The 27,853-nt window shown below is 32.4% G+C and overlaps 5 protein-coding genes across 8 annotated transcripts; 3 read left to right on the forward strand and 2 right to left on the reverse strand.

Annotated features, from left to right (window-relative positions):
- Nucleotides 1-636: 636 nt before the first annotated feature.
- LOC108851746 (uncharacterized) lies at nucleotides 637-1,768 on the forward strand. Its single transcript, XM_018625212.2, has one exon. The coding sequence runs from the start codon at nucleotides 999-1,001 to the stop codon at nucleotides 1,518-1,520; it is 522 nt and encodes a 173-aa protein (XP_018480714.1). The 5' UTR covers nucleotides 637-998; the 3' UTR covers nucleotides 1,521-1,768.
- Nucleotides 1,769-4,641: 2,873 nt separating this feature from the next.
- On the forward strand, nucleotides 4,642-5,672 carry LOC130500962 (uncharacterized). Its single transcript, XM_056995872.1, has 2 exons — nucleotides 4,642-5,301; nucleotides 5,401-5,672. Exons 1-2 carry the CDS (start codon nucleotides 4,950-4,952, stop codon nucleotides 5,475-5,477), a joined length of 429 nt encoding a protein of 142 aa, XP_056851852.1. The 5' UTR covers nucleotides 4,642-4,949; the 3' UTR covers nucleotides 5,478-5,672.
- Nucleotides 5,673-7,216: 1,544 nt separating this feature from the next.
- On the reverse strand, nucleotides 7,217-12,083 carry LOC130500965 (BEL1-like homeodomain protein 2). The gene is made up of 5 exons (XM_056995878.1): nucleotides 11,927-12,083; nucleotides 10,709-11,809; nucleotides 9,437-9,828; nucleotides 8,901-8,961; nucleotides 7,217-8,004 (listed from the first exon to the last, which is right to left on the reverse strand). Exons 2-5 carry the CDS (start codon nucleotides 11,729-11,731, stop codon nucleotides 7,474-7,476), a joined length of 2,007 nt encoding a protein of 668 aa, XP_056851858.1. The 5' UTR covers nucleotides 11,732-11,809; nucleotides 11,927-12,083; the 3' UTR covers nucleotides 7,217-7,473.
- A 12,110-nt stretch (nucleotides 12,084-24,193) lies between these two features.
- Nucleotides 24,194-25,295, reverse strand: LOC108821399 (geranylgeranyl pyrophosphate synthase, chloroplastic/chromoplastic-like). Its single transcript, XM_018594439.2, has one exon. It carries the CDS (start codon nucleotides 25,293-25,295, stop codon nucleotides 24,204-24,206), a length of 1,092 nt encoding a protein of 363 aa, XP_018449941.2. The 3' UTR covers nucleotides 24,194-24,203.
- A 725-nt stretch (nucleotides 25,296-26,020) lies between these two features.
- On the forward strand, nucleotides 26,021-27,578 carry LOC108820766 (NEDD8-conjugating enzyme Ubc12). Of its 4 annotated transcripts, none has more exons than XM_018593773.2 (6): nucleotides 26,021-26,146; nucleotides 26,387-26,521; nucleotides 26,597-26,705; nucleotides 26,802-26,880; nucleotides 26,962-27,078; nucleotides 27,172-27,578. In XM_018593773.2, the coding sequence occupies exons 2-6, from the start codon at nucleotides 26,407-26,409 to the stop codon at nucleotides 27,307-27,309; spliced, it is 558 nt and encodes a 185-aa protein (XP_018449275.1). In that variant the 5' UTR covers nucleotides 26,021-26,146; nucleotides 26,387-26,406; the 3' UTR covers nucleotides 27,310-27,578. The 4 variants fall into 4 exon arrangements, with proteins under 4 accessions (XP_018449275.1, XP_056851855.1, XP_056851857.1 ...); XM_056995875.1 differs by having other exon boundaries at nucleotides 26,026-26,146; nucleotides 26,236-26,521; XM_056995877.1 differs by having other exon boundaries at nucleotides 26,033-26,146; nucleotides 26,326-26,521.
- Nucleotides 27,579-27,853: the final 275 nt, after the last annotated feature.

Raw genomic sequence — 27,853 nt, forward strand, 5'->3', positions numbered from 1 at the left:
CAGGATATTAAATAATGCTGACATCAAGTTAGTAGGTTGATAATTTCTCTGTTCACAATAGTCATAAATCATAATATTCACACAAGAAAAACAAGTGTGTTCATTTTCATTAGTAATATACACTGGTAAGACAAGCTACTACAAGTCTTACCAAGTCTTACAAACTTCTTGCAATTACCGTAACATGTCTTCTGATATATAGGTCTTATCTTCTTCTTACAACGACAAAGTTTTATCCTGAATTTTGTAGAGTAGTGTAGACTGTAGAGTAGGTTAGTAAAACACATCATATATGACTGTTAGAGCATCTCCAACTCATTGCTATTTTCACTTCTATAATAGCATTTAGAGGTGAAAATGCTCCAACCCACCTCTATTTCTTTCTCTATTATAGAGATCTCTATTTTTTCCTCTATTTATAGAGGAAGAAATAGCAATCCTCTATTTTTTACTCTATAAAATAGAGATTGATATTTTAGAGAAATACATTGGAGCATATCCCACCTCTATTTTAAAGGTGAAAATAGCAAAATACATTGGAGATGGTCTTACTGCTATAAGTTAAAAGACTAGAGTACTATAAATAATTTAGAGCGTTAGTGTAGAGTAGGTACTTTTTTATATACACGAAAGCAGTTCTATTTAAGATTGAAACATAATAACAAGAGAAAAATAAGAGAAGAAAGTCATAGTAGTTGAGCTCAGTTCCTGACATGGTAAGTATAGTGGGTAATATCTAAACATCACAAAGCTGTCATCCTTCCCACCACTTATACAGCCTGTCATCACTCTTCTACCGGTCTACAACACGACAATGTCTTACGTGGCTTCCAATTTTTTTTTTTTGTAATACAAACTCTCTCTATTTATAACACAAATCTCCCCTTCCTTTCTCCACATCATTATCTCCACTCAATAATCCCTTCTTTCACCGGAAAACGAGTCACGACTCACGAGTCAACTCAACAAGTCACCAAGAATCATATTAACACGTACATATGGGTATATGCAGTTCGAGCGAGTCGATACAAGTCGCGTCAGCAAAACTGATCTTGCAAGACGGGAAGATGATGGAGTTTACGAACCCCGTGAAAGTCGGATACGTGTTGCAGAAGTATCCCATGTGTTTTATCTGTAACTCAGACGATATGGACTTCGACGACGCCGTTTCAGCTCTCAGTGCCGACGAGGAGCTTCAGCTAGGTCAGATATACTTCGTGCTTCCTCTTCGTTGGCTTCGTGAGCCACTTGGAGCGGAGGAGATGGCTGCATTGGCCGTTAAAGCTAGCTCTGCTCTCATGAGAAGTGGTGGTGGTGGTGGTGGAGGAAGTTGTCGCCGGAAGTGTATTGATCCTATTGTTGTGTCTGGTAAATATAGTCTTGGAGTTGGCTCCGGTGATGAAACGGTGGGATCTGGTGGGGTGAGGAGGAAAGGGAGAAACGCTGACGGTGGTGGTAGCAGTAGTAGTGGTCGGAGGAGGAAGTGTTACGCGGTGGAGTTGAGTACGATAGAAGAGTGAAGGGTAGTTTTGGAATTTGTGGATAGTTGTAATTATGTTGGGGTATCTTAAGTCATTTAATTAAGAGGAATTTGCAAATTAGCAATGTTCGGAAAGTTCTCTTTTGGGATTTTAGTAGTTAGAGACCATCATTAATATCAAGGATATCTTTTTACAATTAAAATAGAAAAAGAAGTATAATCATCCAACAAATTATCCAAAAAAACGCTAGAAAATTGAATTATAACATTTGTTAGTTTTTTTCTTAATATTTAGATGTTAATTAATTATTCAATAATAACAACAATAATAAAATATTTATGTTTTATGGTTTAGTGATGCTTAGTAGTAAAATCTCTCGTCGTGTTGTGGCATCTGTCGAATAAAATTCATATTCTTGCACATTCCTTTTACCCAAGAAGACACATTTTTGGATTTTGGTAAAAAAGTAGATCATCCATCATACTAACCATATTAGATTTCATCTTTTGGATACACAGAGATATACATGTTTTTTTTTTGTAAGAAACAGAGATATACATGTTATTTGACTGGTTCCAAAAATCTCGTAACGCGGTCTTATATTGCGAGATAAATTAAAATACAAGGTTACACAAAATAGTCAAAATACATACATGCATATATATGCAATTATGCATCTGTGTTAGTATTACACAATCGTATACATTTGGTTCTTTAATCAGTCCATTCTTGTGTCTATTAAAGAAACCTGAGTTCTAATTTATTTTTCTTCAGGTTGTACTATAATTTTCTTTCTAATATATTTCATGTCAACCTAATTTGTATCACGTTAAACTCTTTAGCATTTAAAACGTCTCATTTGAATGTTATGTGTGACCCACATGGCCATATAAATAAGATCAGACTGGAAGTATGTTTTCTGTAGCTTCATTTTTAAATGACTATCTGGATTGAGAACCAAAAAAATAGTAAACGGTGTTACATGATTACATGATAAGCTTGGGACCATTTATAAAACAAAGAGTTTTAGTACAATCCATAATCAATTTTATAGATGACCTTGATATTAAAGCCTCTTAATTCCAAAAGTCCAGCTGTTTGTTCGATCTTCCAGTCATCTACGATGTAGCCATTGGCCAATCCATTTATGACTTGTATTAGGAGTGGGCACTTTACCCGATATCCGAAGTGGTACCCGAACCCGACCCGAAAAACCCGAACCGAAATCCGAACCGAAGTAGCAAAATACCCGAAAGGATATTGAATTATGAGAGATCGGATATCCGAACCCGAACGGGTAATACCCGAACCCGAATGGATATCCGAAGATAACCGAACTTATATACCATTAACCATATATTCATAGTTTACTTCTCTAATTTTATTCAAAATATTTATATTAATTATACACATGGTTCAAAATTAGATAATATACATATAATTGCAAGAAAATTGATCTTTTACTCATTTAAAATGCTTAAAATGCATGTCTAAATTTTTGTTTCATGAATTAACAAAAGCTATAGTTAAAATTTTAAAACAATAATCAAATTGGTATCTTTATTTTTAAGATTTTATCTTCAAATCATTCAATGTATTAAAAATAAAATATCAGTTAAGTAAAAAATATATTTTTAAATAGAAAGAACTTGAGAAATGAAGAAGTTAATTTTTTTTCGCAAAATCTAAATATCCGAAAACCCGACCCGAAATAACCGAACCCGAATTAAAAATACCCGAACCCGACCCGAAGTATAGAAATACCCGAACGGGTTTTATACTCCTATACCGAAATACCCGAAAATCCGAAATACCCGATCCGAACCCGAACGGGTATCCGAACGCCCATCCCTAACTTGTATGGAACTTTTTGTTTATTATTGCGACTGTCCTCAACATTTATTGCTAAATATGAACACTCTCTTTCTGTAGTAGTATTGTTTCTTTATGAAAGAATTTAATCTTTATATAGTAGTACTGTGCAGTATTGTTTCTTGTCTTTTCCACGTAAATTCAGCTTCTAGATGTTTATCATTTATTGTGTTCTTTGTTTTAGATTCTTTGCCTCTAGCATTTCCGAAGATATGGAATTAGCTTTAATTCATTACTCATTGGTATTAATTAATTTCTGAAGTATAATACTGTTAGACTAAAAAAAGTTATAATCAAAATTTAGATCTGACTTAATTGAAGCAGTAGATATAGTCGGTCCAATCAACCATCGATATATTTGCCACAAATTATTTCAAACTTTTCATGATTTTTATTCCACACGTTGTAAAATCATATTGTGTCCTTTACTGAATAGTGTTTTTTTTTTTGGTTCAAAATCCTTTACTGAATAGTTATGGTCAAATTTTAGATCCGACATAGCTGAAGCAGTAGATATCAGTCGGTCGAGCCCACCATATCTCGATTTTTTTTTGCAACAAACTATTTCAAACTTTTCATGATTTGTTAATATTTCACACGTTCTAAAAATCATTTTGTGACCTTTCCTATATATATTTATTATTAAATACATTCATCTCAATAATAAGATTTCCAATTATAATAGTGAAGAGACTGCGAAAAATTTGGTCAAAACGAACGAAAACATAACTATGAACAATAACTCCTATACATATGGTGATGAGATTTTTTTTGTGTGTTTATAACCGACTATGTGATTATTTATGTAATTATGTAAACGTCTAAACCACCTTGTAAACAAAAGGAAAAAGTCAAGAAAAGATGTTTAAAACATAGTATATTATACACATGATTCCTGACTAAGATTGAATACATTACCATTCATGAGCTTTTTAAAATAATATTTCTTCCACTACGTACATACATATATGTATGCATTATAAACTAATGATGTTCTATGTGTATTGGACAAACATGCAAACAGTAAGTTTTGTAACCAAATTTGTCATCCGCGAGACATCGACACAATCATTTTGCTTTGCTAGTATCTCTACACAAAACCATATAAAACCAAAAACAAGAACGAAAAAGTAGAGAAAAAAAAGAAACTAATAAATATCTATTACATATAAAGTTTACTACCAAACGTCCACCTTAAAAATGTGTACAATATCCACTTTTCCAAAAGAAAACCTTTTCGTAATTGTGTGTTAGTTAGACCATCTGCAACGCTGCATCTTAGCCAATCCTTAGCGCTAATATTTATGCAATTAGATTAAAATAATATTAAAAAGTAACGTTACTCTAAGATAAAATCCTTAACTAAGGATTTTTTTATGGTTGATCTTTAGTGAGCTGGCGTCCTCTTTTCTCCCCTCTCTTCTTCCATCGCCTTCCAATCTTCTCCAATGTTAATTAGGTTTCCACTTGAGTTTCTGAGTTTCTGAAAATTTTTGTCGGATCCTTTAATTAAAAATCTCTCCTTCTTCTCCTCATGATTCTCTGATTCTCAATCCTCTTTTTTCTCCACCTCCTCTGTTTTTTTCCCTCTCATCAATGGAGTCTGTTATTAACGAGATCATCTTCTTCCTCCCCTGCAATTGGGTTCCTCAACCATCGTCACGTGCTATCAACTCCCATACCAACACTTTCCTTCTCCCTCCTCTGTTCTCTTCATCCCTCGAACCCGCCATGCTACCACCTCCGTTCAAGCCGTCACAACATTCAACGGGTAATGATTCAACAACAAAGCTCTTGAAGGAGGAGGAGGGTGGTGATAAGGTCGTGTTCGATACCAGCGGAGAGATGCCCATTAGCTTTGATAACAGCTTTGTGAACGAAGAAGAGGAACCTGCCAAGAAGGAAGTGTTTGGAAAAGAAGAGAAAGAGCTCACTGAGGTCATCAAAGGTCCAAAGTCCTTAACTTTATTAGCTGCTACTTAGAAAAGTTTCTAGATTTTGATTTGATGATTAATTCGAGAATGTGTTGTATTGACGATATACTTAGCTCGGATGTTTAAGAGTGATGAGGATTTCGTTAGAAAGAGTGATCTTTTAGTGAATGGCGTGGTGCTTAATGCTTAACAATGCTCAGTTCGTATTAGCGTTTGACCAAAAGAATGATATGAGGAATTGGACTCCATTGATTGGTTCGCTTCTTGCATTTGGCTTGGCTCAGTTGTTAGTGAAGATGATCGAGACTGTGTTTTGTGGAGAGCAAGAACTGTGTTTTGTGTGTTGTACTGAAGAAAGAATAATTAAGAGATTTTAAGGAGAACACCATTGGACATAGAATTTAGACTAGAATCCTTAATTATTCAAATTAGAAAAAGAAATAGTTTAATAATGGTAAGGACTCCAATGGTGATAACACCATTGGAGTTGCTCTTATATGCACTCTTACTTATTTCCTAAAACCTTTCGTATTGATTCACTGTTTATCTTTATGCTTTTTAATGAGAGTAGAATATCTCCAGATGTTCATGGGATGGACAACCAATAAAATTTATTTGTGATATTCTTGAGGATAGCGATTGCTACATTCTTTGTGTCCACTGGTCTCGTTAGGACCTAGGATGGTGGCTAAAGACCTAAAGCATTGCGCCGTAATCAGAAACTACTATATTAAAGTTAAATCAACCCTCTTTTCTCTATATCGGTTAAGTTAAATGCACTGGATTTTTGGTGATTGATCTTCTTAACTAACATAATCGATATTATTCATCAATGTGTACTTAACCCATTAAGAACTTTCTTCTATGGAGTCTCGGACAGTGACATGACTAGAATCCTACGCAATAACAAACATTTCACAAAGGCAGAACATCATCCCGGTATAGGAGGGGAAAACAGCACGCTCTTGAATCATATTGGGCTTTCATATATTTGGGCTTTTTACTACCAAATTTCTCCTAGGTCTACTAAGGTTTTTGGTTCTCTTCACCATCATCTTCCTGGAAGATCAAGGAAGCATCGTGCAGTGACTAGAGCTGAAAAAAAAAACGGATTTGAAATACGAATATGAATCGGATGCGAAAATACGAATTTGATCCAATATATAAAAATATCCACACGCATCCTGTTGCACAATTGTTCAAATACCAGATATTATCAGAACTGACCGACTGGAACCCAAAAAAATATATGTAGAATATCACAAAAGGTCCAAATTTTCCGAAACCCTGAATCCATATTCCAATAAATATCCAAAAATACAAATGAATATATAAAATTAGTATCTAAAACCAAAATAAATAATTTAAATATTCAATTTCATTTTATGTTAGGTTTAGATCACTGTTCAAGTAATTTATATGTTATATACTCTTTTTCATTTCAAAATGATGTATGTTTCAGAATCTTTTCACATATATTAATAAAATATATTTTAAAAAATTAAATATATCTATGTTATGATTATCTATTTATCATAATTTTAAACTAGAAAGTATTCAGTAAATGCAAATTTTTAATCATAATAAGTTTGATAAAAATATTCAAAAATACATTAAAATACAAATAATTTATTTCTTGAAATATATTTTTTTGTCAACTGTAATATATTTTTTATAAAACAAACATTTTTATGAAATGGAAGAAGTATTAGTTTTATTTAATTTTTGAGTTCTTAAATAACTTTTTGTGATGTTTCTAATAAAAATATGTGATAGTCCTGAAAACCCGAATTTGAGTGAGTATCCAAAAGTGACTTCAACTCGTAATAATCTGAATCTAATATATAAAATACTCTGATAGTACGGTAAGTGATACTCTCTCCGTTTCATACTAACCACCAATTTAATTTTTTTACACATAAATTAAGATTAGAGAAAATATTAGGATTAGACAAACAAAACAGTGAAAGAAAACATTAAGTTGTAGTTTTGTACAGTTACAATATGATGTTAAATTGTTGTCTTCTAGTTTGCAAGAAGAAAACCAAGTAAAAGAAAAAAAGGATGATCTAAATTCTAAAGTATTCTTGTGAGAGTTTAAATAGATTTTGAATACAATAATGAAAACAGATATTAGTTAAATAAGTGTAGTAACAAAATCAAACCAACCACCAACCCCAAACTCTCTATCGCAGAAGGAAGCGTTGATCAGGCATATTGCTAACATGGCGTAGACCAAGCGTGAGTGACACGTCACCAGTAGGGTTTGTACCAAAACTTATAACATTATCACCATCCATGTTAGTATCATCAAATCCTCCAATACCTTTCTGACAAGTAGCAACCGCAGAAAATGCGGTTGGACCAGCGTAACTAGAGACTGCGGCGACGTTGGTATAGGAGGAGGAAGGGTCGTTTTCGTAAGCATTGATGTCGGATGATCTTAGACGGTGGCCTGTCGCTACTCCTGCTTCGGGTGCGGTTGTTGCTGATTGTGCAGCTGTCATTGAAGTTTGTGAAGTGGTCCGAACTGGAGTGAGGTTGCTATCATTGTTGTTGGATTTTGTGCTCTTGTCGTTGTTGTTGTTTCTTGGTTCTTGATCTTGTTCACTTTCTTCTAATGCTTCTCTTTCTCTTTCTTTTGATTCTTGTTGATACATTTCTTCCACCATTGGTTTCCATAATCGAACCCTAGCATTTATGAACCAATTTGATACCTGAATATAAAAGACAAAAAATTTCACCAAGTTAATGATAACAGTTATATCGAAAGAAACAATGAGTTCTTTTTTTCGTTTGTCATTTGGTTATTTAATGTATGCAAGAAATTGAGGGTTTCTTCAGGATAATTGAAAGCTGCAAATTTTGATGTACTTGAGGAAAAAATGGTCCCTTTTGAGTCTTTAATGTGTATCGCTTTCTCTCTCATCATTCTCTCTCTCTTATGTTTGTAACAAAACGAATCCCAAGAAAAGTTTATAGTGAGTGGAAGGCAAAACACATGGTATTTCTCTGTCATATCAAACCAAAAGAAGGAAAGAAACAAACCCATGCAAAAGATTTATCTCAAGTTAGTTACTCCTACTAGTTAGTTTACTCATACATGTTGCTTCTTTCCTCAATAGAAAAGTTAGGTATAACGATCTTTCTCTTGTGATGGTAACTTCTAAACAAATTCTACATGTACTTTGGGCCATAAATCAAAGTGTTAATGTAGTTCTAATTATATAAAACGAACTTCACAATATAACCAAAAACAAAACTTCACGATAGTATATAAGTATAGAGAGTTCGATTATTTCAAATGTAAATGTTTGACAGTGTTTGGATTCACATGTTTAAAATATTAAGTTCATATAAAGGGAGAAAAACGTTATTTTATTCTATCGAATCTTAAAAAAATTTAAAGTATTTGATTGATGAATTGTATATTAGTTAAGAAGAATCCACAATATTGCCTAAGACTAGGATACCTGGAAACATAGCCTGTTTAAAACATAATCAAGTATTTGATTGATGAAAATATTTATTTTTATTGTTCTATGCTTATGGAGTAGACATATACTATATATATATTTCCTATATATATAACATATTCATATTTTATACTGACCTGGTTTCTGGATAAACCAGTCTGGCGAGCCAAGAGGTGCTTATCTGCATCGCTTGGATACCTGAGAAAGAGACCAGAAAATGACATCACTCTCTCTTTGCCCTAAACACAATCTAAATTATTTTCCTTATATTTTCTCTGTATACAACACAATCAAGTATATGCAAGAAAAAGTACAGGCTTTCTCTTTCTTTACTAACAAGGGCGTGAGAATCTAAGAGACAAAAGAAAAGCTGATGATTACATAGATAGATCCAGTTCTTTTTCTGTTTTGTTTTTACTCATAAAGCAATTGACAGAGAGGTAAAAAAGTACAAAAACACTAGTCTTTTGCTTTGTTTCCATTTTTTCGATAACTCTGACTAACAATAAAATAGCAAATTCCACTGACATAAATCTAAAGAAAGCACAGATGAAATAACAAGAAATTAATACTTTTGCTCAGTTTTTTGAAAATTAATTTATTTTATTGTAAATGACTTATGATAAGGATTAAGGAATTATGGGGAAAGGTAAAAATAAAAGAATTTACTTACGGGTGGAGAAAATGTTCGAAGAGCCAAGCTCTAAGGATATTAACGGAGCGTTCAGGCAAACCGCGTTGTGGCCGCCAAGCTTCTTGTTCCATCATCCCCATTTGATGAAACGCACGTTGTTGACGCAAACTCTGTTCTAGCAAACGCAACCGCGGCGTTTCACCTTTAGTTAATCCGGAAGAAGATATTCCAGCTGCATCTTTGTCCCCAAGAAGTTCACAGATCTGCCTAAGTTGAGCCGCAACCGCATCTTTAAGGCATCGAAAATGCCTAGACATAGCCTTTTGAGCTAAGGCGGTGTACGGTAACGCCGCACCGTGGCCCATTACTATGTCGAAAGAGTTCACAACCATCTGCATTTGCTCGCAGTAATGGTTGTACCGTCGGTCCACCTGCCAACAAAATAAAACTATACGTTATACAATCCATACATATTTAATATTGGCTTTTTCTTTTAATCAATGTTATTGATAGCTTGTGTGTTATGTGTTCACGTGATTAATATACAGTTTAGAGATCTTTTCACGAGGAATATATTTGTGTCGAGATTCATCGATCAAAATACTAATGATGAAAAATCTCCAAACTCAAAAAAAAAAAAAACAAATGAGAGTAATTATTTACGTTCAGATGAGACAGTAATAAAATTTGAGGACCAGAGAAAATAATACTCCAAAGTTTTTATATACCAGCCCAAGCATAAAATAAATAAAAAAATTAGTGAGAAAATTAAGTCAACTAGAAATAGAATAATTCAACTATGGGTAAATAATTAAGGTTAAGGGCTAGACGTAGGAGATAGTACGCAGTAGCTTATATGGAGAAGGAAACGCCATTTCTTTTAAGCATAATCATTTTTCTTTGATTAATCGATTCCACCAAACGCTAAGCATCAAAATATTCCTCAGTATACCTTATAATACGACCGTCACACGAATAAATTGATTCAAAATTTTATATAAATGATGGCAGCTAGGATTGTGTAATCAGACTCTAGTAAAAAAATCAAATTCATGACCAGTTCTACTAAATTAATCGAGTCAAAACAAAGAGTTCAATCCAGTCATATCACGTTTCTTGTTTCTTTATAATAATAAAATCTGGACCAATGGAGTATTTGACTAAAACTATATGAATTTTATGAGACTTCATGAAAAGTATTTTCTCAAAAAAAAAAAAATCATGAGAAGTGTTTACGTAAAATGAGTTACTATCACTAAATTAAGAACCAAGTCAAAAATCAAGATTGAAAACTAGATTAAGGAAACATACCTCTTCAAGCATGGCGAGTAGCTTCACTTTCCTTCTTTGGTGCTCAATCCGATCAGACGCCGACAAAGGAGGCTGATCTTTAATTGCTCCAGCCGACGATGGAGAGCCACCGTCGCCACCACTAGTATTAGGGTTTGAACTGTTCCTAAGTTTATTTTTCTTAGAAAATCCTCTTCCAACGGTGCAAAACTCCTCCAACAACTCTTGAGCGGCCTTCGTGTACCTCGAGGATCTTAGGATATTGATCGCTCCTACGGTAGAAGAAGAAGCCGCCGCAACCGCCGGAGATGATCTGAGATGATGTTGAGGGTAGTCAGCAAGAAGAGTAGTTTTGCTTCCATAGTAAATATTTCTATACTCTTCCGCTTTTGCTGCAGCCTCTAAAGACGACGAGAGAGATAGGGACAAGCCTTGTCCACCGCTGTGGATGGTTCCGATCTCGGTTTGGCTGTTGTAATGATGATGATGATGATGGTCGGAAGAAGAGGAAGACTGCCACGTCAGTTGTTCTTGATGCTGATGTGGAATTTGATGCATAGACATAGTACTTGTGTAGCCTTGCTGGTGAGATGGATTCGGTAGTAACATGTGAAGAGTTGAGGAATTGTTGTGGTGGCTTCTTGTGGAGGTTGTAGATGACGGAGACAGTGGTTGTTGCGGTGGCGGAGGATTCATTAAAAATAACTGCATGGCGGCGGCGGAATTCGCCGGAATATTCTGATCATGTTGCTTCTCAAGAAACTGTCTATTTGACCGGAAAGATTGGTCGTGGTCAGGATCTCCTCCTCCTACTGCACCGCTGCTACCGGGAAAGTTAAACATATCTGATAATATTCCGGCTGTTTCGTAGACCGGAATACCACTTCCGGCGACTGAGGATTCCTCGTCCATTTTTACCCTTTGATGTTCTTGCTTCTGCTGAGTTGTTAAGCTGGTCGAATCTAATCGGTCGAATCCATTAGAGAAGCTGAAGATTCCTCCTTGGTGTTGTTGATGATGATGGTGGTGGTAATCTTGGGACATAGAATTATTGTGAAGAGTCTTCAAGTTTTTTTTGGCTATTCCTATGTCAATCTTTCAATCCTCTTCTCATGAATATAACTAAGAAAGAAAGACAAAGAGAGAGAGTCAACAAGGTCTTATGCTGTTTTTTTTCTATATACATCATCTATAACTGATGAACAAAAACATATGGAGAGAGCAGATGAGAAGAGATACCTGTGGAGTTTGCTGCAGGAAGAAAAGAGAGAGGTACAAATTTAACTTAGGTATCGTTTTCTTTTTCTCTCTGGCTTTCTTTTTCTGGACTCTCCTTTTCTTGTTTTCTTTGTTACTAAGAGTTTATTCAGGAATTCTTTAAATATAATAAAACTTACAAGAAAATATGATGGAGATAGAAGCTAGTCACTATTCTGTTTTCTTCTCCGCCTCACTTTTTTTATTTTTAGCCCACCAATCCCTTCTTCTTTAGTTTTTGTTATTGTCATCAACTTCTTAAAAAAATACGGGCAATTTAACGTATTAGAAAAATATTATTTAAAATAAATATATGACTAGCTAATATCTCAAGTTAATTTCATTTCCTATTGTAAACATAATACTATCTCTTGATTTTCTTTCTATTTCTTTGCATTTATAGTTCCATATTTTCTTTAATTATGCATAGATTTTCATATTGAGTATACAACACTAAATAAAATACTATTTTGATTACTTCATCAATAAACAGAATAGTATATTATACAAAACAGGAATATTATGCTAAATAATTGTCAAATAAACTGATATTCGTTTTACTTTATAAATTAGATAAAAATACAAATCGATAGAATATAAAATAAAATCACTCAAACTAGTCTTAGATAATTTATATAAATTCTAATTACAACTAACTGGAACTTTCATATAAACAAAATAAAATATAATTTGTACATATACAGAATACAGAAAGAAGGATATAGTAACTTATGATGTAGAAAATATAGAGAACTAGTTTAAGAGATCTAAGCCTTACACGGAATGAGAGTTTACGGGGTGATTGGAATGAGATGTAAATTTATGTTTTTGGCCGTCGAATTTAATCTGTAGATTTATTTTTTTGTAGATTATTTTGCTGTAACTTTGTAAATCACTATTTTTTGCTGTGAGTTTTTTTAAGGAAAGAAAAATTTGATTGGTTAACATATATTGCTCTAGACTAAATTTTAGTTGTCAAGAACATCTACGGCCGCAACCAATCATCTCCTATATATTCACAAGTTCTTATGAATTATTATTTGTTTGTGTTCTTAACATATCATAAAATAATAATAATATATATATTAAATAATTGAGAGAACAGTAACTATTACGTATATAATTAAATTGATGTGTACATATAGAGAAAAATAATCATAGTTATTTATTTACAATCATTTTATGGTAAATAAATGTAAACAATAATTCTTATCTATTTTACATATATAATTAAATTAAATAATATTAACATTGATGTATAGTATATTTTTATATGACTATTTATTAAACAAAATTTTCTATTCATATGGTTTTATGATAATTTGTATTTTTTTATCAAAAACAAAATTAAGTCATTACTAACAAAATTTTCAAAAATGGAAATAATTTTAGTAATTTATAATTATTTTTACAAATTTAATGAAATTTGAAACTAAATATTAAATTCTTAGTATTTGTTCGATGAAAAAAATAAATTTAAATATTTATGCATTTTATATCATATAATTTAATCTAAAAGATATTAGTATATATATGTAGTATAATATATATTAAATAATATTTTATACTCATATAATTTTATGAACACTTGTATCTTCTTATATAAGAATTGAACTATTGATCACAATTTTTTTAAATTTCTAACAGTTTTATTAATTTTTGCCGTTTTTGAAAATTCAAAATATAACATAGACAGAAAAATCTAAATTTTTATTATATGGTTAACGTGATTTTTTAATTATTTTACTAATATAAAATAAAACAAAAATGGTAGAGGATGTACAAAATACTATCAAATATTTATTATTTAAAATCATTAATTATCATATATGTTTTGATCGGATTGGGTAATTCCGTATCTTTTATTTAAAGAAAGAATGAAAATGTTTTTTTACATTAATAATTAGTTATATGATAATTTTAATGAAAATATAATATATATTTAGATAGACCAACTTATTCTTTTAAGATTCTGAAAATTATTCTCGTGATGACACGCTTCATGGTTTAAATGTTGTAATTTTTCTCTTTTGATATATAAGGAATATTCTAGCTATTTTCTGGTTAGTTTATTAATTTTATATGCTATGCGGTTATTTATCTTAAATCATGCAAAATATTATGACACCGCCATTTGATCAAAAAAAAAAAAGTTATGACACTGCCATATTCCCCGTATGCTCTCGCTATCATTTTTTTTCTGAATACCCTGGGTTAACTCGCAGATAGAGTCAATTACGTCCATTCAAAACTGATCCTTGTTGGTGCGTCGCTCATCAATCGTCAGATGACATTACATAGGTTAGACCTCACATCAATCTTCCCCAATAAAAGCTAAAAACCAATATATTTTGAAATCTACATATTTATTTGAAACGTATAGAATAAGCTTATAATACATATGCGTGAGCCTTAGTCCTTCCTAAGAATACCATAAATGTTCTTTGTAAAACAGTCCTAACAAACTAGTATTCTGGTTTCTTTCAGACATTAATATTGTTTGTTATTTTTATGAAAAATCAGATTAACTTTCCTAATACAGATATTATGATTCTTTTAAAATGATTTCACTATACCAAAACAAATAAGTGTGTCATAATCAATTGATTCTAAGTTGTAACCACAAGTTAGTCACTTATAATCGACTTTTCATTGAAGTGACCGATAGTTACGCATTAATTAGCATTTTTATTAGTATCTCGTAACCTACATATATATAGATCAATTATGTAAGACATGTGATTTTCAAAATTAGCATGGTCTAGTTTTAAATAACAATGCAAGAATATGCAGAAGTTATCAGAACTATCCATCCAATCTAGTTTTTTCCCGGACCATCGATATAGACAGCATAAATGTTTTACTACTTGAGGTTCTAGTACGATGAAACTCCGTCTACATTTTCGACTCATTAGATAGAAAATGAAAGATGGCAGCTCGCACTCACCGGACGTGTTGTGTGGCACGTGTTGAAGGTAAGAGGAAGGATTTGAAGTCAAGTTCTTAAAATGCCAATTAGGTTCGTGTGGGGATAATCTAGAAAACCGATGAAATCGACAGATAGCTGATTTTTGGTTCAACAAATTTGAAATCGATCCGGCTGTGTTTTTCTTGTTCTTATTTTAACTCAATACTAGATCTTGACCCGTGCGACCGCACGGATATTAATTTTCAGTTTTAGTTTTTATTTATTTATAATAAATAGTATATTTGTAATATTTGATTGTTTTATATTAACTAAGGAAGGGTGAGTATTTGGGTATCCACTCGAATTCGATTAAAATCTATTCTGATTTGAATTTTTTGAGTTTAAAGATTCTAACTCTATTCGGGTATTTATAACCTTTGGTTCCAGTTTGATTCGGATCTTTGCGGGTTTGATAACCCGTTTAAACTATTTTTAAATTTTCAAAATTTATATATCTTTAAATTTCTCTATATCTTAAAATAAAAATAATATAACATGTAAATTTGAGTAATGTAAGCGAAAATACCTAAATTAAAAATTAAAAATATGTTTAACTTGAATATTTGGATGAAGAATAAATATATATTTTAAGTATTTTTGGTGTTTTGATTATTGTTTATCTACTTTAAAAGTTTACTTTTGATTATTTTTTATATTTCAAATATTTTAAACAACTTAAAATAACTTATCTTGGATATTAATTCGAAAAATAGCTAACATTTAAAGTATATAAATATGTTTTAAATACATTCAAATATATCTGAAATATTTTGTTCGGATAAAGTTTGGTTATGGTTCTCTAGATACCAAGTTTGGATATTATCTAGTTTTAGTTCAAATTTGCTAATAATTTTTTCGTTCATATTTTTTAAATGAAGAGTTGATATTATAATTTTCAGAATTGTTTGTCTAATAAAAATATATTTTTTTTTGAATTTGACATTGATTTAATGGAGAAGTTAATGAAGTGTATTTAATACAAATTTAATTTTGAAAAATACATTAATCTAAGTGGAAAAGACAAAGCATTAAAATAGAAAGTATCATTTAATTATGTATTTACTTCAAATTTAATTTTGGAAAACACATTAATCTAAGTGGAAAAGACATCATTAAAATAGGAAATATTATTTAATGTCAGTGGCATACCATTGTAAATAAAAGTGAAAACTAAAGTGTATTTTATATATGTACTTCTCTTTTAATAATATGATATAGAGGATCACGTCTCAGGTGGATAACATGGATTAGGCAATTATATAAATTTTTCAACGACTTATCACCAATGTATTTTGCTATTTTCACCTCTAAAATAAATATGATTTATACTCTAATGTATTTCTCCAAAATAACAATTTCTAGATATAAATTAAATAATAGAAAATATTATTTATTCCTCTATAAATAGAGCAATTTATATAAAGGTTAAAATAACTATGAGTTGGATATGCTTATTAAATTGTATAGATGGTTTTTTTCTCAAATCTATTCTATTAAATCTTAAATATAAAATAATACTTATATTTTAACTTTTAAATAATATTTTTTTACAGATTTTAATTTTTTAATTAATTCTAATAACTTCAATTGTTGTCTTTTTAATTAATTCCACATCATTTGCTACAACTTATAAAATAGAACTTACCTATTTTAAGTGTTTTACTACACCGTCTTTTTCGTTCTTCCTAACTACTTCATTAATTGTATTTACAATAATTCTAAATCGTTTATTTTACATGATAACCTTAATAATTTTAAGATTTAAATGAAATTAGTTTATTTGTAACAAAAATTAAAACCAGTTAATAATTTTTTTTTTTTACATAATCAGTTATACATGACCATCCAAATACCCATTCAAATATGAACCGTTTTTTGGGTATCAAGTTTTTGGATTTTAAAATCAAACTTCATTTGAATATTACAAATTTCCAAACGAGATTTGAGTCGGATCCTTCCAGGTCCGGTAGATTCGTAGGAACCTAAATATCCAAATTAACCTATGTTTTTAAAAATGTCACTAACAATTTATTTGTTTAAAAACTAGTATAAAAGGGAAATATGTACATTTGATGGTTTGGCATAGCGATTGAAAACTTCTAAGCCAAATAAAAAGGTAGATATTTTCCTTTGGAGATAAGCGTTTAGATTGGAATAAAGGATTTAAGCAAGCGGAAATGGTCTGAAAATTTTATCTGAGAGAACTAGCGATAAATTCTTGAGACCGATATGTGTGAACGAGAGCTCAACATCTTATATATCATGTGTTAGCGTTTAAAAATCAAACACCTTGATTTTTTTTTCCAAAGAACTTGAATTGTTTTAACTTGATCAAACAACTTGATTGATATATTAGTTAGGGAGTGAGGATATTGAGATTCATTTCTTCAATTGAAGACTTATTTCGTATCACGTATGTCTTACCTAATTTTTTTATTATCAGATTTAAATTGTGCATATAGATATTTGACATTGCAACGTAGTATATGGGATAATTTACTAATGGAAATGTCGAAAGCAATAATGTAAGTCTACTTTTATAATTTATAATTGAGACTTTCTTGTGTGACATGACACCATGCTGGAATCTATCATTTTATAAACATATCATATTAACATGCAAATAATAGATCCATTTTTAGTTAATAAAACATTGTGATTATCCTAGCCACTTTTGTGAGGTAAATTTCATGGTGTGCTGTCAAAGTTAGACAATATATACATATATCAAGGTCTTCATGTATTCATGCAACACTAGTAATAGTAAATATGTTTATGAGACTGTTTTAATTTTAGTTGCAGTTTTTTTTTTAAATTCCAATTACAAACCTGGAATAACAAATGTTCAACCTTCTTCCCTCCTACCAATATATCTTTCTCTTTTTAATTCGGTTTGTTTTTTTCTTATAACTCAATATGGTTCCCTTAGGAAAAATAATTAATCGGGTGAGTCTCTCACATGAATCCCACCCTCCTTTCACACGTTTGCACAACCATCCGTTGCGTGCTGAACCTCCTTTTTCGCACGTGGGGAGAGGATCTTCGAAGAATTCTTCTTTAGGCATTTATACTCTTTACCCACCAAAGCCAACTGGTAATGGCTCCTCCTAATGATCTGCCTTATAATATCTTCAATGATGTCAAGCCTCTAACCCTCAACATACTTATTCATTCTTTACACGTTTCTCGCTTCTCGACCTCACATAAATATTCATCATATCGATTTTGTTTTCGATAAGAAAACCAAAGACTTATATATGGTATATTTTTATTTTTTGTAACAACTCACAAGACATTGTATACACTTCTGCGAATAAGAAATTATGATGGTATACGAATTCTTAATAGTGAGATATATACCAAATTACATATATTCAAGTGTTTTTATATGAATGTATATCGTAATAGGTTTCATATTCCATGATATATTTTATAATTGGTATTCAGATAAAAATGTATCAGTTAAGAAATACTAATCGGAGTTCCCTAAGCATCAAGTTTCGATATGATCAGATGGTGTCCAATTGCAAATAGTTAGAAGATAAAACCCCACCATTATAAAGGAAAAAAATAGAAATACGCTTCTTCTTTTTTTTTGAAATATATCCAAAGAAGCTTTTCTTCACTAAAAGCATTTACAACGACCCATAATACATGATCATATCCTCATAGGTTTGATTTATTGTCTTGTCAATATATCATTCGATTTCTCATCCATCAGTCTTTTTTAAAACAAATCATCCATCCATCCATCAATCTTCGTCGTATGAAAATGCTATTCCTCTCAACTTTGTGAGTTGACATTTGTTGATTAGTGGCTTAAGATTATGAAATGGATAACAGTTGTTTGCCTTACCAAATAGATAGCGTTATCTTTACCATAATGAACGTGAGTTATATGTTTGCGTTAATCTCGGTTTTAACATCGTTAAATTTTTGCTTATATTCGCAAAAAGCAGGAAACTAGATGAAAAATGTATTCATTCCTAACTATATGTTTCGACTTGTTAAGAAGTTTTATTTACTTTACAAATTAAAAATACAATAAAGACGATGAGAAAGAAACAAATAAATTTGAATTTCATTCATGAGTAATGGGAGAGCGAGACCACAAAGGGGTTGTGAATGGCAGTGATGGTCCCTTCTTATTCCATTTCTCGTCCTTTTGGTGTCAATCTAACTATTCCTCTCATTTTTATTTTCTATTATTTTCTCCTTTTATTTTATTAACTGATTTTGTAATAATATTGTTCGCTTTTTGTTTTGTTTTTATCATTGCCTTTTTAAGCACTGTTATTCTGCGACTTCATAGTGTTTTTGTCTAATGGTGTGTGACCACAAGCTCACTACTTGCATTTAGGTTTGCCTTTATGACTTGCGCATTTGTTTGTGGTTTCAATACAAACATACATACATATGTACGATATGTGTAAATGTGTATAAGAATGAAACTGGAAACTGTCACTACTATCTTAGTGTACGATTGGTTTAATTAGTACATCTTGTATATGTAAAATTAGTTATATAAAATTAGTACATCTTGTATATAGGAATATAGGAACTTTTACGTGTGTCTCCTTTTGGATCAACGAGCGAAATACATTAATTAGTTATAAAAATCACAATTTTATATAAATTAGTTTTGATGTGGTAGTAATAATAAAACAAAACTAGAGTTTGATGAGTGTGTCCGCGCGAATATCGGTTTCTACGTTTTTATACTTTGATATTGTTTTTCATGATTAATATTATATATTTTGATGTGTCACCATATAAGTAATTGTATTTAGAAGATCTGCATTGAATCAGGTAATATGGTTATTTTTGGTACAAATATCCAAATCCGTTTCAAATACATTGGTTGTTTCATGTTTGTATATTTTTAAGTTCTTATACATCATACCGAACTAATCCATACCTGAGAGGACTCAACTCGAAACCCGCACATAAATTTATAATATCAAAGTAGGGCTCAATTTTAAAACAAAAAAATCATACTCGAAAAAAACAATTCATACCTGAATGGGCACCTGAATGTTCATGCTTAACTTGTTCTGTAAACAAATAAAAAGAATTTTTTCTATGTGTTTGGCTAAACTAAGTGAAATAGAAATAGTTTTTTATTTAGTAAAATAATTATATGGAGTAAAAAATTAGGTGACAATAAATTTAATATGTTTTAATTATTTTGATTTAATTTATTATTATTTTTTACATAAACTTTTTTTTAATATGTTTGGCTACGTAATTTTCACCGATTGAAATTAGGATAAATTTTTAATTAGTAAAATAGACTAAACCGAACGTTTAACCATATACAACCCAGTTATTAAACATTTTGATTTTTATAATTGGTACAACATTAATATTGATTTATATAAAAATCTATAATATTATTATGATAATATAATTAATGATGTTATTAAATTAAGTGAAAAATTTAAAATAATTAATGCAATAACTTGTTGAAAAGAAGGTTAGTTTTATTTGTAGTTCACTTTTAATAATATTTTTAATAATATAGATATATATAATGATCAAACATTGAGCTTTAAGGGTCTGCATTTAATTAGCATGTTAGATAAGGAGATCCCTCACCTAATGATTTTAAGCTCTAACCGATCAGATTTTCACCGCGAGCAACAATTATATATAGATGTGTGTACTTATTAATGTAAAGTGAGAGTAAAACGACGAGAAATTATTTAATTGGCATTTTCCTTGATGTTTCTATACTCTTTCTTCTCATTGGCTGAAAAATATTGGATCATTCTGAACGGAAATTTTTTTCGAGAGCCATGAGTTGGTAGATAGGGACAACGAACGTAGATGCTTGTGAGTTGTGACAAATAAACAAAGCTGGTTAGTGAATAGAAGTTATTTGTTTATATTTAGGGATTACATAAAGGTCCTTACAAGCCTAAAATGAGTCGTCATCTTCTTATTAGTTATACAATTCCATCTTCTTAGAAGTTATATTCAATTCGAATTCAGTTTTCCATCTATTACCAAGTGACATGGCCTTAGTATACTAACTCTTACCTGGTCAAGTTTTTACGATTTTGGGTCCATTAGAACATCTATAACTAGACTACTGATCATTTCTAACGACAAAAATAAACGTACTATAAATATATAAATCAAGATTGAGTATTTTTATATATTAATTAAAAACTGAGAACATCTATAATTTTGACAGTTATAACAGTCCAGGTTTTATGATATACACACTAGGATTGATGTACAAAGACTGAATCAAAGATATATCACAAAGATATGATAACTAAAATCTATGACTGTTATATGAAAAAAATACAATACTCCATGTATATTCAAACCCAACTCACCTCTTACCGTTTATAATTAATGAAAATAGGGAAAATTTATCTTTTTGTATTTTGATGTTTTAAGTTTCAACATCTCAGCGAGTGCCAGACATGACTGTGACTAAATAGTACATGTAAGTTTGTATTTTGATGTTTTAAGTTTCAACATCTCAGCGAGTGCCAGACATGACTGTGACTAAATAGTACATGTAAGTTGTAACGAAGTAAGACTATAGAAAATGACGATTTACTTGGCCATGATGTGTTTCTTGAGGAAGAAAGAAGGAAGAGAATGAAAAAAAAAAAGAAGCTAAAAAGATACCATATAGTGTTTGTCTTACTTGGAAGATAAATGGCATCAAATCAAGAAAAACAAAAGAAGTAAAACTGTTTTTATGTGTGAAGGTCCAAGGGACCAACATTCTCATGGTCTGGAGCCTCTCCATTTCCCAATACTATCTTTGCATTTATTTTGCATCTAAAATGGACCTAATATCATTTGCCTCGTCTAAATTCATATAAGAACAAAATTAGCTAGGACCATTTTTCTAGCTTTTTGGATCTCTTGACCAATTTGTAAGGGAAAATTCCTTAAAAATACACAGACTGAATTTCTTTTGCTGAAAAAATACACAAACTTTTTTGGCTTCCCGAAAAATACACGAACTAATTTTGATTGTCCATAAAATACACGAACTTTTGAATTTTGAAGGTTTCACACCTCGATTTTAACGGTGTAAACGGTGACTAACAGAATAGTAAGACGCCGTTAACTCTGATTAAAAAGTTCATGTATTTTATGGACAACCAAAATTAGTTCGTGTATTTTTCGGGAAGCCTAAAAAGTTCGTGTATTTTTTCAGCAAAATTAATTTAGTATGTGTATTTTTAAGGAATTTTCAAATGGAGTTTGGATATTTCATATACTATTCAGAGGCTTAATATCTGGATCCAATACATATCCAAAATTTTATATTTGTAAACTTTCGGTTTGGTTTTGGACCGAATATTTTCGGATCAGTTTCGATCCAAGTTTTTGAATCCGGCTAAAATATCTAGACCTAATCTTGACATTTTAGCCGGATTCAAAAACTTGGATTGGAACTGATCCGAAAATATTCGGTCTAAAACCAAACCGAAAATTTACAAATATTTGTTGGGTCCAAAACTCTTCTACTTGAAAGAATTGAAACCAAAAAGAACCGATCCGAATAGACCTGGGCCTAATAAAATCGACACGAATAGATTCAATCCGACAAGATCTTTCTGGTAACAATTTTGTTATTATTTTTGCAATAATTTTAGTTTTGTTTTTGTAACAGAAACATTTTTAATTAATATGAAACTTTCAGTGTAAAATTTAGAGTTGTTTGTGAATTTTTAGATATATATATGATAGATTTCGACTAAATTGGACTCAACAAATATTTGTAAACTTTTGGTTTGGTTTTGGATAGAATATTTTTGGGTTAGTTCTGATTCAAGTTTTTGAATCCGGCTAAAATGTCTAGACATTTTACAAATATAAAATTTCGGATCTGTATCATGTGATAGAGAATGTGTTTTTTTCAGGTCTTTGGGTCGGGTTTGGGCCGTTTTTTCGGGATATGGATCTTTTAGATCGAAAATATTTGGTCCAAAACCAAACCGAAAGTTTACAAATATAAAAATTTGGATATGTATTGGGTCCAGATAGTTAGCCTCTGAATAGTATATGAAATATCCAAACTCCATTTGAAAATTCCTTAAAAATACACATACTAAATTAACTTTGCTGAAAAAATACACAAACTTTTTAGGCTTCCCGAAAAATACACGAACTAATTTTGGTTGTCCATAAAATACATGAACTTTTTAATCAGAGTTAACGGCGTCTTACTATTCTGTTAGTCACTGTTTACACCGTTAAAATCGAGGTGTGAAACCTTCGAAATTCAAAAGTTCGTGTATTTTATGGACAATCAAAATTAGTTTGTGTATTTTTCGGGAAGCCAAAAAAGTTTGTGTATTTTTTCAGCAAAAAAAATTCAGTCTGTGTATTTTTAAGGAATTTTCCCAATTTGTAACAATTTGTTGCTGATATTTTCCTACACGAGATAACATTATACTTAAACACTTATTTATAGCACTATAATTTTTGTAAACGTCATTTGATTAGTAAACTGTTTGAAAGACATACAATAAATTAAAGATGGGAGAGTATTGAAATTTTTTCATTCTATTCAAGCTCGAAGACCTTCTTTGCTAACTTGCCAGCACGGTTTTCGTTTCGTTATATATTATAGTTGGACCACTATAAGTTACGAACAGTAGTTATATCTCTGATATCAATGAAATGTATAAACTCGATAGATGGAGACGGAGTGACCATTTTTCCAATACGCATGTTTAGACTATTTCGAAACCATTCAATATATGATTATAACTAGTCTGCAATGATTTTGATGAATCAGTTTAATGATTGTGAAAGTTTTTGACTAAAAATGGTCCGCGAAAACGCAAAGCACATCTCAATTTGATTGGTTCAAGTGGGAGCCCCGGCATGGGATGGCCACGTCCATGTGGTATTCGTGGTCCATGTCTAGATCAACGTGTATGTTCTGCAACGTATCTTGACCACTTAAGCTTGCCAGCCTGTTTCATCACCACCAGACCTCAAAATTCACTCTCTTTTAATGTTTGACATAAGAAAAATTTTATAGGGTCAAGAAATGTTGAAAGATTGAATCGGTTTTGATAGCCCAGTGCTACAATTTGGGCCTTAAAAAGTTCCTAATGGACTAAACTGTTTAGTCAGAAACTGCAAACACTATCCAATCTTGTAGTACACGGAAACATAGAGATTACATCAACAGGCACAATAATCTGTTTCAGCTTCTCCAATATTTTACACAATTCAATCTGAAACAAGATCAGAGAGTAAATGTCTATTGATTCCGACAAGAAAGAGAGAAAAAGACACAGTTCAGTTCTGTCTATTGGCAATGAAATTAGCCAAAGCCAACAAAGGAGCCACCTTGTCGGAACCAAACCCTAAAAGCTGATCACGAGCATCTCTACTCAACTTCTCAGCGAACTCTCTCGATTTCTCCAACCCCATAATCTTCGGATACGTCAACTTATCAGCAACCAAATCTTTCCCAGCAGTTTTACCTAATTCTTGAGACGATTTCGTGACGTCCAAGATATCATCAACCACCTGAAACAACAAACCTATACACCTCGCGTACTGCCTCAGCCTCTCGATCTCATCGTCACTCCCTCCACCAACGATCCCTCCGAGCACCGCAGAGGCTTCAAGCAACGCCGCCGTTTTGCGCAAATGTATAAACTCCAAACGCTCCAATCCGACGTCGTTCGAGTCTAACCCTTCGCTGCTTATATCAGCCACTTGTCCAGCCGCGACGCCCTCGACGCCGACGGCTCTAGCCAACTCTCCCACGGCTCGAACCAGCCTCACCGGAGAGACCTCGGGACTCGTGGCCGTCACTAGATGCTCGAATGCAAAGGGAAGAAGCGCGTCTCCGGCAAAAACGGCGACGTTTTCGCCGAAGACTCTGTGGTTAGTGGGTTGCCCGCGGCGGAGATCGTCGTTGTCGATGCACGGGAGGTTGTCGTGGATCAACGACATGGTGTGGAGCATCTCGACGGCGCAAGCTGCCGGCATAGCTACGGAGGGTTCGCCTCCGACGAGCTCGCAAGCGGCCAGGCAGAGAACGGGTCTGATGCGTTTGCCTCCAGCGAGGAGAGAGTAGCGCATGGCTTCGTGGATCTTGAGCGGTTCTTGGAGAGGAACGGCCATGTCCAAGGCTTTGTTGACGGACTCGGCTTTGCGGACAATGTAAGACGTGAAGTCGAAGGATGAAGATTTGTAATTGTGGATGTAGGAAGATGATGATGATGATGATGAAACGGTGCGTTTTGGGTTGATAACGATAGGTTTAAGAGTTATGAAGGAAGAAGATCTTGGTGTTTTGAATGGAGTAAAGATAGAAGGAGAAGGGTGGCGGTGATGATTGTGGTGAACCCATGAACTGATCATAGTTACTGAAGCCATTTATAATCTGTAACTTGAGAGGTTGAAGAAGATGATCTTTTATAGAAAAGTGGGAAGGTTTGAGTCAAAATCAACTGGGACTTGGGATGGCCATTACTAGAGTGTAGAGCATTATAAAGGGTCTGTGATGGAGATGACGATGTATGTTTTATAATTAAACAGCACCTTCTTCTTCACTTCCATTGTCTGATTAATTTGAAATATACTATTGTCACGTTTATTTTTTCCTCCAAAATCTTTATTTTATTTTTGTGAAATTCATGTTTAGATTTTTTTTAATAATAATAACTTTATAAGCTTGTGATTTGTGAAGACTAGAATAACAGACTGATTATATCCACTAACTCGAGTCGAATTGTATTCAATATTTTTTCATGCGATATATTTAGCACATGTCAGAGTTTTGATTGTTACTTTTTAAAACTCGAATACATAGTATAGTATAGTACTATCTCTAAAATGATTGAACCAAAATAGACAAATATAAAGGTTTGTGCTTTAATATTGTTTTCAATCTTTCAGTATTTTTCTATATCACCTGAAGAAACGTTTTGGGGGAGTGCATGAGAGAGATTCCATTTTAATTGGTCTACTATTAGGCATAAAACGTGCATACACGTCAAATCCCCTTTGGACAATTATTGGTAAAACATATTAAATGGGCCTAATGGGTCTACTATTATTAATGGGCCGATTCGTGTAAAGATTTCGTTTTAACTCAGCGTCGAGTAAAAGCTAAACGAGTGTGTCATTACTTCGTCGTTTAGCTTCCGGGGACGAGAATCAGCGAGAGCTTTGATTCAGTCGTTAATCTGTTCCGATCTCGTGTTCCGTAACGAAATTACAATCTTGTAAGCTTCCTCAGTCATTCATTATTTTGTATAAAGTTTTAGTTTTTATTTTGTATTTCCTTTTTCGACTCATTATGTGACTTGTGTAGGAAAGTTTCGATCTTTGAGCTCTCTAACTAAGATTAAAGCCCTTTCCTTTCGATCTGTTGTCTGAAAATTCTGATAGCTTTGAATCTCAGTCCTACTGCTTTAAACGTAGCTTGTGATTTGTGACAACTGTCGTGTGAGTTTTCTTAAAAGAGAGGTCAGAAGCAGAAGCAATGATTGGGTTGTTTAAAGTAAAGGAAAAGCAAAGAGAACAAGCTCAGAACGCTAGTAGAGGAGGAGGAGCTTCTGTTAAGAAGCAATCTGCTGGTGAACTTCGTCTTCACAAAGGTATATTCCCTTTTATATCTTATGGTCTCTCTCTTCTTCAAATTTTGATTTTATTCAGATCTTTGATTGGTGTAGATATATCAGAGTTGAACCTTCCAAGCTCGTGTACGATAACGTTTCCTAATGGCAAAGATGATTTGATGAACTTTGAAGTCTCCATTAAACCTGATGATGGTTACTACCAGTTAAGTAGAGCCTTCTCCCCTGTTCATATAACTCATGGTCACAGTTATAACGGTTCGGAAACTCATTTGTTTCTATCTTGTGAATAATGATACAGTAATGGTACATTTGTTTTCACGTTCCAAGTCTCTCCTGTGTATCCACATGAAGCTCCTAAAGTTAAATGCAAAACCAAGGTACGAATACGATCCTTCCTTCTTTCTCATTCCTTATACCTCCAATCCATCTTTACTTACCTGATTGTTTGCTTTGCTTAGGTTTATCATCCCAATATCGATTTGGAAGGAAACGTTTGCCTCAACATCTTGCGTGAAGACTGGAAACCAGTTCTCAACATCAACACTGTTATCTATGGACTCTTCCATCTTTTCACGGTAAAACAAAAAATTTAGCCTGATAGGTAGAGTCATAGTGTTTGTGTTATGTGATTCTCGTTAACTGAGTAATTTTGTTTGTTTTCATTACAGGAACCCAATTCTGAAGATCCATTGAACCATGATGCAGCACAAGTTTTAAGGGACAACCCTAAGCTATTTGAGACCAATGTCCGGAGGGCCATGACCGGTGGATATGTTGGTCAAACCTTTTTCCCGCGCTGTATCTAAAACTGAAAGCTCTGGTTTGTCTTCTTCGTGCAAAAAGAGAAGAACCAAAAACCCTTTTTATCTGCTTATTGTATTTCTCAAAGAACCCTTGTTTTTGTAAGACTACCTTGTGCGTATGAAAACCCTTTCCCCCCGTAGCTCATTATCTTTCTGAAACTTTTAGCTCGTGAGAGTTGGACAAAGGAACTGAGAACTCTAAAAATGTGGATTGTGTGTAACATGCTTGATCTTTTGTCTAATATTTATGGTTCTCCTCAAATTCAGTTTGATTTGGTTTGGCTTATAACTCCTGCTATGGTATACATAGTATTAATGGTCTCCCACATATATTAAAAGAATCAGAACATCAAGCAATCTCAGATCATTTCAGTTTCTTTAGAAGTCGCTGTTCTCATGTTTTTTTCGATCTTTCTGCAAAACGAATTGCAGTGCAAGTATAGCAGAGCCAAACCGAACATCCATCATCGACAAAAGTAGATTCAGCATTAACGTTGGCAATGGGATTGTTAAGAAGAAAGAGATGATTGAAATGGTGAAGATAGTG

This window comes from Raphanus sativus, unplaced genomic scaffold, assembly GCF_000801105.2.
Source record: "Raphanus sativus cultivar WK10039 unplaced genomic scaffold, ASM80110v3 Scaffold0066, whole genome shotgun sequence".
In the NCBI taxonomy this organism is placed as follows: domain Eukaryota; kingdom Viridiplantae; phylum Streptophyta; class Magnoliopsida; order Brassicales; family Brassicaceae; genus Raphanus; species Raphanus sativus.

Bases quoted from the DNA above. Each gene is read 5' to 3' on its own strand.
- LOC108851746 (XM_018625212.2), top strand. From the start codon at position 999: ATGGGTATATGCAGTTCGAGCGAGTCGATACAAGTCGCGTCAGCAAAA.
- LOC130500962 (XM_056995872.1), top strand. From the start codon at position 4,950: ATGGAGTCTGTTATTAACGAGATCATCTTCTTCCTCCCCTGCAATTGG. The intron at 5,302-5,400 runs GTCCAAAGTCCT...CGATATACTTAG, and splicing joins GCTCACTGAGGTCATCAAAG to CTCGGATGTTTAAGAGTGAT.
- LOC130500965 (XM_056995878.1), bottom strand. From the start codon at position 11,731: ATGTCCCAAGATTACCACCACCATCATCATCAACAACACCAAGGAGGA. The intron at 9,829-10,708 runs GTATGTTTCCTT...TTTTGTTGGCAG, and splicing joins TACTCGCCATGCTTGAAGAG to GTGGACCGACGGTACAACCA. The intron at 8,962-9,436 runs GTAAGTAAATTC...TCTCTTTCTCAG, and splicing joins TTCGAACATTTTCTCCACCC to GTATCCAAGCGATGCAGATA.
- LOC108821399 (XM_018594439.2), bottom strand. From the start codon at position 25,295: ATGGCTTCAGTAACTATGATCAGTTCATGGGTTCACCACAATCATCAC.
- LOC108820766 (XM_018593773.2), top strand. From the start codon at position 26,407: ATGATTGGGTTGTTTAAAGTAAAGGAAAAGCAAAGAGAACAAGCTCAG. The intron at 26,522-26,596 runs GTATATTCCCTT...TGATTGGTGTAG, and splicing joins TGAACTTCGTCTTCACAAAG to ATATATCAGAGTTGAACCTT. The intron at 26,706-26,801 runs GTTAAGTAGAGC...ATAATGATACAG, and splicing joins CCTGATGATGGTTACTACCA to TAATGGTACATTTGTTTTCA.